This window comes from Epinephelus fuscoguttatus, linkage group LG16, assembly GCF_011397635.1.
Source record: "Epinephelus fuscoguttatus linkage group LG16, E.fuscoguttatus.final_Chr_v1".
Classification (NCBI taxonomy): Eukaryota; Metazoa; Chordata; class Actinopteri; order Perciformes; family Serranidae; genus Epinephelus; species Epinephelus fuscoguttatus.
This window is the reverse complement of record NC_064767.1, coordinates 36,977,858-36,992,812: the sequence shown is the minus strand read 5'-3', so window position 1 is coordinate 36,992,812 and position 14,955 is coordinate 36,977,858. Positions and strand designations below refer to the sequence as shown.

Below are 14,955 nucleotides of genomic sequence, written 5' to 3'. Positions count from 1 at the left end.
CATGATTTTAGTTGTCAGCTAACATTGTTACAACCTGTTACTAACCTAACCTGTTACATTGAGCGATAGGCCTACACTAGAAAAATACACCCATGAGTAGGAGTCACCATGGATGCAGGGGTCACTTGCAGGTGCCAGGTGGGAGCTTCTTGGAGATTTTGAAGTATCTCGTCTCCTCGTTCAGGAAAAAAAAATTATTCAGAAAAAGAGGGAAAAAATACTCAGAAAAACAGGGCTTTTTTTATTTGTCAAGTGAATGCAATACGCTTCCATATCATCTCCACCAGACTCCAATAAATGCTAGACTGTACTTGTCTGGCAATTTCATCATGAGAAGCTTCATATGTGATTGGCAGAAAATCATTAGCCTTTTTCTTGAATATTGGATCGTGATCAGTACATCTATAGCTACAAGAGATTCAGTGTAGTTCAATGCTGACTTTAGAATGTGAAGCATAACATTAGGGATATGGCAGTCAAGTTGCTCTGCCCCCCATCCTGATCTGAGTCCTTGCGTCCTGAGATACATTGCCGATCTCTTGATACTGAGTCTGATCGAATACTTTTAAATTTTAATGTTATATGTGTCTTGCATAATAAAATATCAGCTGTAGATTCATAATCTGCCCAAGTAACAGCAATTTCAAACGTTGTATTTTTCTACTGTAGAGTCAGCCTTGTGTTATGACGAGACTATCTCTCCAGTGGTGAAATACTAAGGATGAACTGATTAGATTTTGGTCTTCAAAAGTCTGAGTCATTGTGACTTCGCAAAACACATTTTTGGCTGTAACTCACCAATTTATAAAGTTCACATGGATGTCTGTTGTTGTCTGGATGACTTAAATTACATTTTACATTTTTTTTTCTTAGCAAACTGTATGTTGATATAGGCACAGTTGGTGTTTAATGATGTTGGTGCTGTGTCATCACCTTCTAATTTTAGTCATGGATAAAAGGTTGTTGACAAATACATTTATAGTGTCCAAAGAAATGAACAGGGCGGCATGGTGGTGTGGTGGTTAGCACTGTCGCCTCACAGCAAGAGGGTTGCCGGTTCGATCCCAGGTGTGGGAGCCCTTCTGTGCGGAATTTGCATGTTCTCCCCGTGTCCCCGTGTTCTCCCACAGTCCAAAGACATGCAGATTGGGGACTAGGTTAATTGATAACTCTAAATTGTCCGTAGGTGTGAATGTGAGCGTGAATGGTTGTCTGTCTCTATGTGTCAGCCCTGCGATAGTCTGGTGACCTGTCCAAGGTGTACCCTGCCTCTCGCCCAATGTCAGCTGGGATTGGGTCCAGCCCCCCCCCTCAGAACATACAGGTGTTCCAAATCAATAGAAATGTATCATAGCTTGTATTATAAAAAAATCCTCTATGGTATCTCCATCTGTCTTAATTAACTGGGATAATTACATCATACACTGCAACTCTCATAAGCATAATGTAAAAATTGTGACATCAAGCAACTCCATCTCCTGATAATTTCTTTGTATCTGTTGGTGGCAGGGACATTAGGAATATTTGGGGATGTGTCTAGCCACTTAATTAAAGACATGTTACAAACTATGACTGTTCATGATTTTTGTGTTTGTGATTACAGTCATCTTGTGGATGAGCTAAAAGAGCTGGCGCTGCCTTTCCTGCAAATCCTCCTGCAGCACATCTGCTTCCAGGTGAACCATCTAGCAAACACTCAGTAGTGTAGTGTCCTTGTCTACTGTTAATGTTGTAAAGTTAGGAAAGCAGTCACTTCCAAGGCTATTTACAGAAGATTGCAGTGCTAGAATAGTTTGTTGTTACAGTGGTATTAGCTGATGCATTGGTGTAGCTGTGACAGAATGTTTTGCTTGGGATGTTTAGATGGTGGAGAAGAGCGAGTTTCGAAGCCATGGAGCACAGGCTGTGGGTATGTTGACGTCTCAGATGGCAAGTACAGACTATGCCCGCTTCATCAAGTGGCTGTTAAACTTCTCCAGACACACTAAGGTAACACATCTCAACAGTTACCTCAAACGCTACATGTTGGTGTATTGTGTATTTTATATTATTGTCCAGATTCATACCCCAGTATATGGCAATTGCGCGTTAATCTTGAATGTAAACATGAAAATTATATACATATACATTATATACATACAAGACACAACTCATAACTGTCTTAAGATACACTGCAGGATATTCACTAAGCTTATAACAAATTACTATCAAGGGCACACATTATTTTAAGTTTCAAGTTGTTGATATAAATAAGCACTTTATCCAAAATAACTGATGCTGTGTTGAAGACACTTTTCTGGAGTGCTGCTGACCTTGTTAGGGGAAATGAAAGCAGTATGCAGGTGGGAAATGCTATCAAAAACAGGCTACAGAAACATAAAAGATAATCCTGGGGCAGTTGTTCCCTTACATTATCACTGAAATATCACTGTAATATTCCTGTAACATCCATGACAGGACTTGAAACATGTCTGGAAGGTTTAGTGATTTTAGAATGATATTAAAGGGATAGTTCAGATCTTTTGAAGTGGGGCTGTGTAAAGTACTAGTAAAGTACACAATTAATTGCCTTCAGTAGATGTCAGTCAGCACGCCCCCACTTTGGAGAAGCAGGCAGTAGCACTGGCACGGGTGTTAAGCAATGTACTGCTGTAATCAGGGGCAGCAGCAAAACATATTTTAACCACTTAAAAAATCAGTTTAAGTGTACACTATATTTAGAATATTTACACCACTTTATTGTACAGACAAACAAGGAAATTAAGCCGTTATATTGCTCTTCACAGTCAGACTCAATTAAAAAAACAGTAATTTAACTTGGCTGAACACAGGAGCTGCTGGTCTAACACTGCCTGGATGAGCTATTTTGTGTACGTTGTTGTGCGACTTTGGCATTTAAAAGGGTTAGTTTAGATTCACCAAAATCACACAATAATACAAACTAACTAACTGATTGAGGCAGCATAGACCAGCTGCTCCTGTGTTCAGTGAGCTAAAATGACTATTTATATCAGTGGGGTCTGGTGCATTTTGACAAGAGCAATGATGGGGAACTGAAGTCGGTAACAACTTCCCTGTTTGAAAGGGCTGTCTGATGAAAAGATAAAACAGTAAAAATATTCTTAATAAAGCATACCCTTAAACTGATATAGACTTTTATTTAGGTGGATAAAATATGTTTTGCTGCTGAACATAGCAGTACATTGTTTCTCCAAAATAGGGGTGTGCCAGTATACATCTGCTGTATGTAATAAACTGACTATGGATAAGTTCCTCACACAACCCCACTCCAAATAATCCAAGCTGTGCCTTTAACATACCTTACATATCTCTCTCTTAACTTCAATATGATATTTTTGAAATATTACCAATGATATTTCTCAGTCAGTATTGTTTTTTGTGACTTTGTTCAACTTAAGCTTAGTTGTAAGTTATCATGTAGTAACGTACATTGTGATTTGGGCAGGTGTTTCACAGAGCGTTTATGTTTTTCTTGGTACAGTATTGTAGGGACTGTTAGTCTGTGCATCTTTTCCAGGGGCTCTGCAGTTAAGAGGGGGGTTACAGCTCCAGTTGGAAGTCACAGATGCAATGCAGTAGAGAAAGCTGAATTAATTAAGCAGAATAATAACACACCCATGTAATCACGATAAAAATCCTTTGACAAGAGTGGTGCTATGAACAACAATCAAACAGGCAAACCATTAAAAGACAAAGAAAACACATACTGGGGCAAACAGAAAGGTCGACTTGTGTGAAAATGAACCTGCTATTCCTCAGTGCAGCCTTTTAGTATATAATGGACAAACAAAATTTGTTTGTTAAATGCATAAAGACAGGCCCCAAATACCCCCACTGGATGTTAGCTATCAGTAGCTTTAGTCTAAATATCAGTCGGGCTTTATCACATCTTATCAGTGCAATCTGCATAGATACAGTGTGTACTTCCGTAGATGGTGTGCCGGCTGTTTTCTGTGGATGTGGTGATGGTTTTGCTGGAGCAGCCAGAGAGGAGGCCGGAAGAGTGTCAGGATGAAGATCTCCGTTGCTTCCTGCCACACAAGTTCCTGATCCAGAGCCTGCTGTTCGCTCGGCGGATGGATGACTCTCCCACAGTCCAAAGCCATGCCCTTGCCTCCTTGGCCCAGTGTCTGGAGCTGCCTTCACTCAACGTCACCCGGGCCGTCCATAACCTCTTCTCTGCCAGTGAGAAAGCACATATACAATGGACTGCTAGAAAGGCCTGAGTTTGAAAACAGCCATTCTGTACGGTTATGTAGATGTGAGGACTTTGGGCTCATTTTGGATCTGAAACCAGGACCATTTTCAGTAGACAGTACCCTTAGTAGAGCTAAACTATGAAAACACACAACTCTTTCTATCATTAGAGAATGGAAGGGAAAGTAGTGTTATTATTATTATTTATTTATTATTATTTATTTATTTTAAGAGCTGCTGTGTTTGTGTCATGAACTGTTTTTGTGGACACATTTCCACTCAAGTAACTTGTCTACTCTTTGTGTTTAGCTGGAACCCAGACAGTGTTGGACGGAGAAATCACAGAAGGTAAACCTTTTTGTTTCAGTATTACAGAGTATGTTGTTTGACTGACCACAGAGAGTGATGGTGAAAAACATACCAAGTGTTTCTCAGAATAAAGTTTGGTTGCAGAGCAGGGGCTGGGGAAGATTGATCTTACCAGACAGATCAGTTTTAGCCTTTATTTCTGTCAGACTCACTTTTTAGGAGAATTCTGGTTTATTACAACTTGAGTTTTATTTCTGGGATTTTGGCTCTCACTCCTGTTGGTAATCAACTTGTATGCACCAAGTTTAAATGTGCAGTCTGCAAACATGTTGAAATGGTTAAAACCAAAACTATATATATGTAAATGTATCACTAGCTGGTTAGGGCACAAGCACCAAAGTGCCAGGGCCCAACGGTTCCTGACAATGGAATTCTGAGGAACCTATTGTTTTTGTAAAGATAATTATTACTAGGGATGCACGATAATATCGGCATGTCATCAGTATCGGCTGATATTGTTTTTTTAAACTTAAGTATCGGAATCCACGAGCATGCTGATAAAATTGGTACGTCATCTGTTTCGGCCAATATCGGCTTTAAAATGAAATGTCAGAATTGGCCATAATGCTTTTTCTTACCTTATACAATAAATTTAAAGTTAGCCATCTTGGATTTGTGTGTTAATTTTCATTCTGCGAAATGTCTGAGGACTTAAGGATGCAAAAAAACTCACAAAACTTTGTAACAATGTTCAAACTAATTATTTTTGATGGTGCAGTTGGGCTTGGGCGTGGCACATTAGCGCTATTGCACCCCCTAATTACCTTTAGCCTTTGAATGCATTTTTGACACCCTGGTACCCTTGAAAACATTTTACACGTATGAAACTTGGTGCACACATCAAAACTTGTGAGAACTGTATGTGAGAAAATGCCATTTTAGGCACTTTTCAGGTACAGAGCATTAAGAAGCTCATTCTTGAGGACTCAACAGATCCATCTCAAAGTTTGAGCATAATGTAAATATCGTCACAATGCCAAATTGGGAAGCTTTTGTGTTTTCGTGGAATGGTGTTGCCTCAGTAGCAAGGCAAATTTCAGTGTTTGGAGGTGACATGGAGAGGTGTTGTAGCTTGACTTTACATAGTCACAATCTGCCCAAAATTTCACATGCTGGATAAGAGTCTGGGCCTGAAAACATCTACAGGCCCATAATGAGTCACAGTTATAGCGCCACCTACTGACAACAGAAAGCAGCCTTATGTGACAAAGATAATCAGATTTACATGAAATTTACATAGTGTGGTCTATGCATGATATACAGCAATGTTACTTATAAATAGTGTGTACTCTCTACTGCCACATAGCGGACACACGAAGTGATACTAATTTTTCAATAGGTCACTTCCAGTGTCCAGTAGTCCAAGCAGGAAATACTATCTAACTACTGTGTGCAGTGTCTGACTTTAACAGAAGTACACAGCCACATCGACTGGCATCCCCACAGTACCCCTTGCATGAACTAAGGTGCGTGGGTCTGTTCATTGCTGCTTGCAGCTTTAATTAAATGTGTTGTTTAAGTAAGTGAATGAGGCTTACAATTTGATCAAACGTTTAGTGTTACCTCTCGGCACATGAAAGAGTCTTACGGATACGATTCAATCAGTACCTTTGAAAGGTACTGGAAAATGTTTGAGAGCCAGGCCAGGTTCACTGTCTTGCATGCTGTTTAAACTGTTGGTGTTTTTATATATGTGACTGTGTGTTTCAGGAAGCCTCAGCTCCCAGCAGACTCAGAAAACCTACCGCACGCTGCCATTCAGAACTGTGGAGATTAGCAGCACTGTCAGCTCCGACTGTGACGGTGAGACAAACCAACCTCAGCATGTCTTTCAAAGGATTTTTATCACATGCATTGGGTATAGGCTGATATTTTGTAAATGAATGTGCATCTGTCTAGATATTTCGTTTATATTAATATTGAGACAGTGGCTCAGCGGATAGCACTGGCACCTCACAAAAGAGAGGGTTCTGGGTTCAAATCCTGGCCTGCAGGACCTTTTCTGTGTGGAGTTTGTATGTTTTCCCCATGTTCATGTAGGTTTCGTCCAGGGGCTCTGGTTACCTTACAACACCAAAACATGTATGTGAGGTTAATTCTCTCCTGGGGTCTGTACAGTAGATGCACCTCAGCCTCAAGCTTCATGGCCAGCTCACAATCTGGTGTGATAGTTTCAGCCCCTGGTCTATTTTTTCCTTGAGCAAATCTGGTAAGAAACACACTGATAATTTAATTTATTATGAACAATATAAAGGATATGTTAGATATGATTAAAATGATATGATTATGATACATGACAAAAAAATACATTCCACGCTTCCAAAGTTTTGTGAGTTGTCTCTAAACAGAGTGACAGATGAGCACACACATGCGCACACAAGTAGACAAAGACCGAGTGTGATTAGAACAGAACAGAGCAGATGAGCAAAATCACTTCTTGACGGGTGCAGAGAAATACAATTCTGGTGTGAACGGCCAGGCGACTGCTGGCAGGTGGCAACGTAACAACTGACATATCAGGGTACTTCTGCATCCAGTGTGAAAATGGCATAATGCTTACGATGGGGTAAATGCAGAAATTGGATTTTGCTTAGTTTAGAATATATTTTGTGATTAAAGAATATATTGAATAACCTCTACATGTAAACATTTAACTTTGCAAACCTGCTTTATTTGCCTTAACAGCACAATGCAAGATAGCTTTCCTTGTAACTTATTAAAATAATGCTGTGGTCACTGGGATGGTACCATTTCAGGTGATGGAAAAGATTTGCTTTCTTTCCCATCTCAGTTGGTGTCGATGGAATATTATTCAGACTGTCATATTCTGCGCTTCATTGCTTTAGAAATATCCAAACCACTTCCATATCATTGATCTTGTGTTAGCTATTTTTTGTCAACAGTTTTCTCAGCTTTGGAGAATAATGCTAGTTGACTTCGAGCACTCTGGCATAACGAGCTCTGCGGCTGTGTAGAACAAACTGGGTGTGGATAAAGAGGGGGAAGCAAGATACTGCAGGCAGAGTGGCCTGAAGACATCACATATCTGCAAGTTGCTGTGACCTTACATCCGTCTCTTTCACATGAAAGTGATATCTCAAGAGCAGCTTGAAGGAATTCAAATTTGGCACAAATGTCCACTTGGACTGAAGAATACACTGATTAGAATTTTGTGGTCAAAAGTCAAGATCAGTGTTACCTCACAAAATATGTTTTGGGACATAACTCAAGAATTCATATTCTAATTATAACAACATTTCACACAAATGTCTAATAGGATAAAATAATGAAGCGATGAGAGTTTATTTCCAAAAGGTCAAATGTCACCTTCACTGTGACATCATAATGTTCTGCATAAAACACTGTTCTGGCCATTTTTCAACGTCATGTCTCAGGAACAGTGGGGGGAACTTTTGGTCAAATACTTAATTGGTGACACTAATCCTGGATGTTCACTTTGAAACTGTGCTGATTGTACAGATCTTCTATGTGTGAAGCAGCCATGTTTTCACAGACATGGATGTAAACTGTGAGAGAAACTTGAGTGGTGCACAGAGGCATACAACTGCGGGGCAGTAATTATACTTTTTAAAATAATTTACCCAATGCTTCTTGCATGAACATCACACATATCAGGCTGATATACATTTACCACATGCAATCAACTGACAAATGAACAAGCTTTTTACAAGGCAAACCAAATGGATATTTTTATGACGATATAATATATTCATTGTTTCCCATGTGTTCAGCTCCAGAAAGTTTTAAAACATTTCTTCATTTGAAGTAGATCATCTAACTTTTTAACTTGCCCAAAAAAGTCACGTTTTATGTTACAATAAATATTTGGGCAAAATTGTCCCTTACCCTAAGTAAGTGATTTTGGTTCATGTAGTTTTTCTGTCATACTGTCTCCATGTTGTTGCGCGCTAACAGTGAACATTGTCATTGCTGACTCCAGTAAAATACATATCCTAAACTCTGTTACATTTCCTCCACTGTGGCTTCTGCTCTGAAGTTATGCTGCTGTCTGTGTGTGTAGACAATAACAAAGCAGATGCAGAGACTAGAGGCTGCAGACTGAGTGACTGTTGTCGCGTTTATTTCAACTGTGTGATAGGCTGTTAGATCAATCCATATTGAGAAAAGATTTCCAAAGCTTGTCATCGTTATCATAGATTTTATTGCAATCCCCTATCGAGCCTGTTTGATCACCCAGTCCTAACTTGTGCTATGTACGATTGTATGTGAAAATAAATTTGGTTTGGTTTTATTATACACTCAAAGTCTGACATTGACTCAGAGACATGTGTTGTTATCAATTTTTGATGCAGTGAAAGAGAACCTGGCTCTGCTCCTGCGGCGGGTGAAAGACTCCAAGACTAACGTGAGAAAATCTGCGCTGCAGGTATCAAGAACTGGGTTTTGCCACAGCTTCATGTTTCAAATCCAATAATGATGAGTACAGTACCTGATCAGCCACTAGTACATGTGTTTCAACCTGACTTTGTGTGCAACATGCTTTTGGTGAACAAAGAGATGCACAGATGACCTTTAACCTTTGTGCTTTGCCGGTACTCCACAGGCCTTGGTGGGTCTTCTGAAGCACAATGTGATCCCCATGACCTGGGATAACCTGGCTACACTGTCGGAGCGCTGCAGAGACCCGGCTGTGTCTGTGAAGAAGAAGGCCCTGCAGTGCGTGGGAGAGCTGCTCACTGTGAGTCTTACCCAGCAGCTCTAAGAGACACTAAAACAGTTTGCATGGTGATTACCTGTTCAAGCAATCTAGTGATGAGAAAATAGAGAGAAGAAAATGCATCACACATTTTATATTTCCTCTGACCACCAGGCTAAACCAGAGTGCAGTGTGGTGCAGAAGGCATGGCTGCAGGGTGTGGTTCCAGCTGTGGTGGACTCTGAGAACTCAGTACAGGACAAGGCTCTGGAGGCTCTGGACCAGATGCTGCTCAGCCAGGTCAAACCATACTCTGCCAACCACCACCTGGATGCCAGTCAGAGGCTGACCTGGGATCTGCTGGGCCTGCTCTGTCACGAGTGCAGGAACCTCAGGTTGGACCAACTACATTCAGTACAGTTTGTTTTCATACAACATAAGTAATTAAGCAGAAATTGTGTGAAATACTGAATACTTTTATATTTGTATTTAGATTGAAAATGGTCAAAACACAAGAAATGCAAAAGTTTAATTTTTCAAAACTGACTTTCCAATAGCCTCATTGTATGGTGAAAAATCACGTCAGCACAGCTGTTATTGATTTTGTTTTTTGTCTTGGGTCTTCAGCCAATACTTCAGCAGGGCCTTCACTATCTGGTCCAAGCAGAACAAATTCACAAAGACATTCATCACCAACCTGATCTCACACACTGAGGCTGACCATGCCGCTGGAGCCTGGCTGCTGCTCTCTAAGGTTGTTGCTTCGTCCCCCAATCTGCCCTGTGGCAAGATCTTGGACACCTGGGACAGCATGGTCAGGTGAGAGGGACACATAATATTCATTGACAACATTTACAAACTCGTTTTATTTTCAGCGGGGAATTACCTGGATGATTTTTATTTATTTATTATGCCTCCGCAGGGGCAATGGCTGTAGCCGTAATTATTATGTTTTCGTGTGGTCAGTATGTATGTGCCTTCTACCCATTCATGTAAAAGCAATAGCAAATGTCCACTTAGACTCAAGAATGAACTGATTAGAAGGCGGTGATTGAGGGTCAAAGGTCAAGGTTGCTGTGGCGATAATTCTATTTTTTTCTCTTAGTTCAAAGGATGTAAATGTGACAACCTGCTGTCACATCCTGAGTGTGATGGGAGACATCACCACACATTTGAATGAGGACACCAAAGACAGGATAGTTGGTAAGTGAATGTGTATGGGATGATAGGTAAATTTACAGGAGGAGTATGGAACCTACATAATCTCTCTCTTCATCTGTTTCGGTCTCCAGGTGATCTGATGTCATGGTTAAAGGCTTTTACTTTGTCTCTGGAGGTGATCTCAGCTGCTGTGGAGACTCTTTATCAACTTGGCTGCAGTGAAGATGTCAAACAGACTCAGGTTGGAGATCTTGTTTTTTCACTTTACAGCTGCTGATATACAGTATGGCAACACAGTAATTAAGGTTTTTATTTTCTGCATAGTTTCATAAATAACAATGTTAGGGTCCAAAATGTAAATCAAAGGTCTACCCCTGCCACAGGTCAGAAGACAGCACTGTTAGCTCTGCTACTAAGGATCGAAAGCCAAGGCACTGGGGATGTTCCAGATGACTATTTTTTTTCCTGACAATTAAATGGAAGTTAAACATAGACTGGTCTAAAAGTAGGAAAACACTCAGAAAACAGTCAAAATTGAGCACAGTTTAATCTTCAAGGTTAAAGGTTGTTCGAAAAAAAAAAAATACTGTGTTTGTGAACCATGAGCTTTACACATTATCCTTCAAAACATGACAACATCTCACTAAATAAAATTTAATAAATAATTTTTATTTTTTTTTTAACTGAGTGTTTAACATCCCGACTCATCTCCATTTCAAAAACACACACTCACGTGGTAACTGTCTTCTGATTGGGAGTGAACACAAATTGGCACACACATACTTCTAGGCTCGTTGGGATCTTCGGAGCACCCAAAAGCACCTCTGTCGTCCAGCCTAGCAAGAAGGCTTGCCTAAGGGTCTGGGGATTGACTAGAGCTGCACAAGTAATCAAAATATTATTGAAATCACAATATGGCCAAGTGCATTATCCAAACTGCAGGAGCGGCAACTTTTTGAAAAATGTTTCATGACATACCATTATTTTAAAAAAAAAGAAAAGAAAAAAAAAGCCTTGTGGTGCTACAGACATGTCCTGGCTCACAAATTCCAGACGTAAGAGTACATGCTTCTTCAGTACAGACCCCAGCAAATATGGCATCATCATCATTTGTTATGTTTTTTCAGTGAAAGGGATATGCAAAATTACCATTGCCACTAAAATCACAACTCATATTGCAATTGCAACATTTGTCAACATAATTGCAATACAGTTCTCATATTGTGCAGCCCTAGGCTTGTCCAGTGTCGGTCTGATATTGACGATGTTAAGTTTTTAAATGATGGCTTGTGGGATTAAATCCTAAACTGTTTTCATGCTTCCCAAAAACTTTTTATGGCTTTATTTTTGTATAATTTTGGATTTTCTACAGAATCAAAACTTCAGAGCGCAGGGCAGTCACAGCTTATCAGCCAAATATAATTATTCTCCTAAAATGCCGTATGTCACATCAGTGTCTGTCCTGATTTGATCAGAACATGACTCAGCCCTGATTCCCACTTGTAGTTTCTGTCATGTTAAATGTGATTTATTTTGTTTACTTCAGGCTTTTCTGGACCAGCACTGTGGTGAACTGGTGTCGATCTGTGAGGCTTATTTAGCCAGCATCATCCTGAGTGAAAAGGGAGCACAGAATTTCAATGAGGAACTGATGGTGAGCTATAACCCTCTGCTTTCATTTCCTTCTTACCTTCTTTACCATACAAGTTAAAATTCAGCTTTCAGTATTAACCTGTTGCTGTTGTTTGTTAAACACTGGCCTGAAAGATATCTGGTTTTTAACAGGTATGATTTATTTTATCTGAGTAGCTGTAACACATGTAACTCTCAAAACCATCCACTGCTCACCCTAGTCTCTGATTGCTCTGAGATAGGAGCAAGGTAACACACAATCTCGCTGCTGGTCTCAAATAGGGCTGCAACTAATGATTATCTATTAGTCTGCCTATTAAATTCTCTATCTCAAATTGTTTTGTTAATAAAATGTCATAAAATGGTGAAATATTCCCTGTTCAATTTTTCTAGAGTCCTTATTTTTAAAATGCTGTTTTTGCAGGGTTTACATATTGTTTTTTAAGAGACTTCTGTCCACAATAAACACCTCAACATAAAATAGCTCAATCTGTTCCTCTTTGCCTCCTTTTCAGTTGGCAAACAACAAAACAGCATCACCGCCAGCCAGTGTTGGACAAGTTACTCTAAAAATGCAATATATTACATATTACTATTTACCTTCATTTTAAAGTAATACGTTACTTAAAAATATTACTCTCTGTGTAGAGTAATAAGTTACTTATTACACTACTTTTGCTTTACTTTCACCAAAATGAGCTCAGAAGAACTAATGTTCATTTTAAATGGATGAAGGTCATGGTGTTTCACAGCAGCTTATCAAAGCACTGAAGCTCCAGTTTGTTACAGTTCATTTCAAATCCAGTGCTGCGCAGGTCTGATCCACCCATACATTCACATACAGTGGTTACCATTTTGTATTAAAATTCCTTGTTTATATTAATAATAGTGTGATCATGTGGAACAGTTGACTAGCTTAGACTTTTCAAAATAAATGAATAGCCTTGGAAACAGTGAGGGTCAGGCAGAGGATCAAAGTCTGTAAATTATGAGATAGGATAAATATTCATGGGCCTATGATATGAAACACAATAAACAAATGTTGAGGTCAGCACAACAAACTGATTGGCCTGCGATTAAGTCACTATGATGGGTGCAAATTAAAACACTGGAGCTGGAGGACCCACCTGCTGGTTCCCAGTGTGCTGGTCAGCTACAGCAGCACCAGAGTTATGCAGAAGAACGGGGCTGTGGGCCAGTGTCGCTCTGCAGTTGTAGGCAGAGGTGGGGGACTCAAGTCATATGACTTGACTCAAGTCCAACTTGGGTTGCAAACTGATGAAAGACTCGACTTGACTTGGACTTGGTATTCATGACTTTATTTAATATTTGTATTTTTCTAGATATAGAGAAGTTATGTTTTGTTTTTAAAATATGATGATTCATATATCACAGCGGGGGAAGACCCGCCAGCTGATATTTGTTCCCACACTACCACAGCTCTGTCCTTCTGCCTGCAGTTCTCCTCGGAGGAATGGCAGTATGTACAGCGGCATCATGAGCTTCATCATGTGGTTTTATTCAATTCTATCTGCATGATACATGTGGGTTCATTTGTAAAGTAACTAGTAACTAAAATGGTCAGGTAAATGTAGTGTAGTAGAGGTAGACAGTGGCATGAGAGGAAAAGACTCAGATTTGTACAGCACCTGAGTAAATGTAATTAGTTACATTCCACCACTAGATGCAGTTTATGTTATGTTATCTTTATGAGTTTGTGAGTATGACTTGACTTGTGACTCGCTTGACCTGACCAATGACTTGACTCAACTTGCTTGACTTACAGCAAGGACTTGACTTGATTTTCACCACAGTGACTTGGGACTTGCTTTAACTTAACATACCTTGAAGGTTATGATTTGAGACTACCTTATGACTTGCACATACAATTGCAACAGTTTATTTCGGGGGGTAATGCATTACGTGACATTGTAAATGTAATAATATTACCTGAAATCCTGTTGGATCCTGCTTTGTTAATGCTAAAATGTAATATATTACTGGAACAACACTCCCCAACACTGCTGCCAGCATCTGGTGTAGAGTGAGTGAGACAGACAGCCCAGCTGACCAAATCCTTATTTTATCACAAAATTAACACAAGATCAGGCTAATAATGGAGAAAGCAGACAGCTGTCTTCTTTAACCTTGCTACTACACAGTCATCTGTGACTGAACAGGCTACTCACAGTCAGTTACTCTGCCGAGTGTCAGCCTGTTACACCTCTGTTCATTTACCTCAACTGTGTTTAATACAGCTGAATTCATATAGTTCTCAGCTACATATGTATCTGTTTCTCTTGTCAGACAACTGAACAAGGATGAAATAGCTATTTAATCACAGCTCATAAACACTACTTGTCAGCCAGAAGTCATTCTCAAGCTGCTGCACTGCAGTGATGAAATCTTTATTGTAGAGTCACTGCCTCATCTGATAAAATCAGTCAAAGTCCAGGTTTCTGACAACAGCTCTGCTTGGATTGTACTACATTAACATTTAGAATAGAAGGTCACCATAGAAGTTACAGACAACAGCATGTTGGAAAAGCCTAGTTTTGGGGCATTTATTCTGCATGCAGGGCTGAAAAAGATATGTTTGCAAATTAGTGTGGATGGGTCTCAGGGTGCTGCACCATGCCAGATCAGTACTTGATATAGCTGAAAACGCTCTCTCTTCCAGGTAAAACACCTCCACACCCTGGGTGTGGCATCACTCCACTGTCCTGCCAAGGTTGGCAAAAGGACAGTGTTGCTGGTGGAATCCGTCCTCACAACACACTCTGGCAAACTGGCAGGTACGGAGAAAGGACAACTTTAGAAACAGAGATACTGTCTCTTTCAAATCAACAGGCTCTGAAATGTTTCTCTGTGTGTTCTGACTGAACATCTTGACACCT

The 14,955-nt window shown here is 39.9% G+C and overlaps 1 protein-coding gene across 1 annotated transcript in view; it reads left to right on the top strand.

Moving 5' to 3' along the window:
- The window catches only part of ncapd3 (non-SMC condensin II complex, subunit D3), a 45,476-nt gene that overhangs the window by 12,711 nt on the left and 17,810 nt on the right, over positions 1-14,955 (top strand). The window contains exons 9-21 of the mRNA XM_049601161.1: positions 1,604-1,676; positions 1,864-1,989; positions 3,954-4,206; positions 4,528-4,566; positions 6,298-6,390; positions 8,922-8,995; positions 9,173-9,307; positions 9,440-9,660; positions 9,893-10,084; positions 10,371-10,468; positions 10,558-10,667; positions 11,973-12,080; positions 14,739-14,853. Of these exons, the coding sequence (XP_049457118.1) occupies positions 1,604-1,676; positions 1,864-1,989; positions 3,954-4,206; positions 4,528-4,566; positions 6,298-6,390; positions 8,922-8,995; positions 9,173-9,307; positions 9,440-9,660; positions 9,893-10,084; positions 10,371-10,468; positions 10,558-10,667; positions 11,973-12,080; positions 14,739-14,853 (1,637 nt within the window). The remainder of the gene's footprint in view (positions 1-1,603; positions 1,677-1,863; positions 1,990-3,953; positions 4,207-4,527; positions 4,567-6,297; positions 6,391-8,921; positions 8,996-9,172; positions 9,308-9,439; positions 9,661-9,892; positions 10,085-10,370; positions 10,469-10,557; positions 10,668-11,972; positions 12,081-14,738; positions 14,854-14,955) is intronic.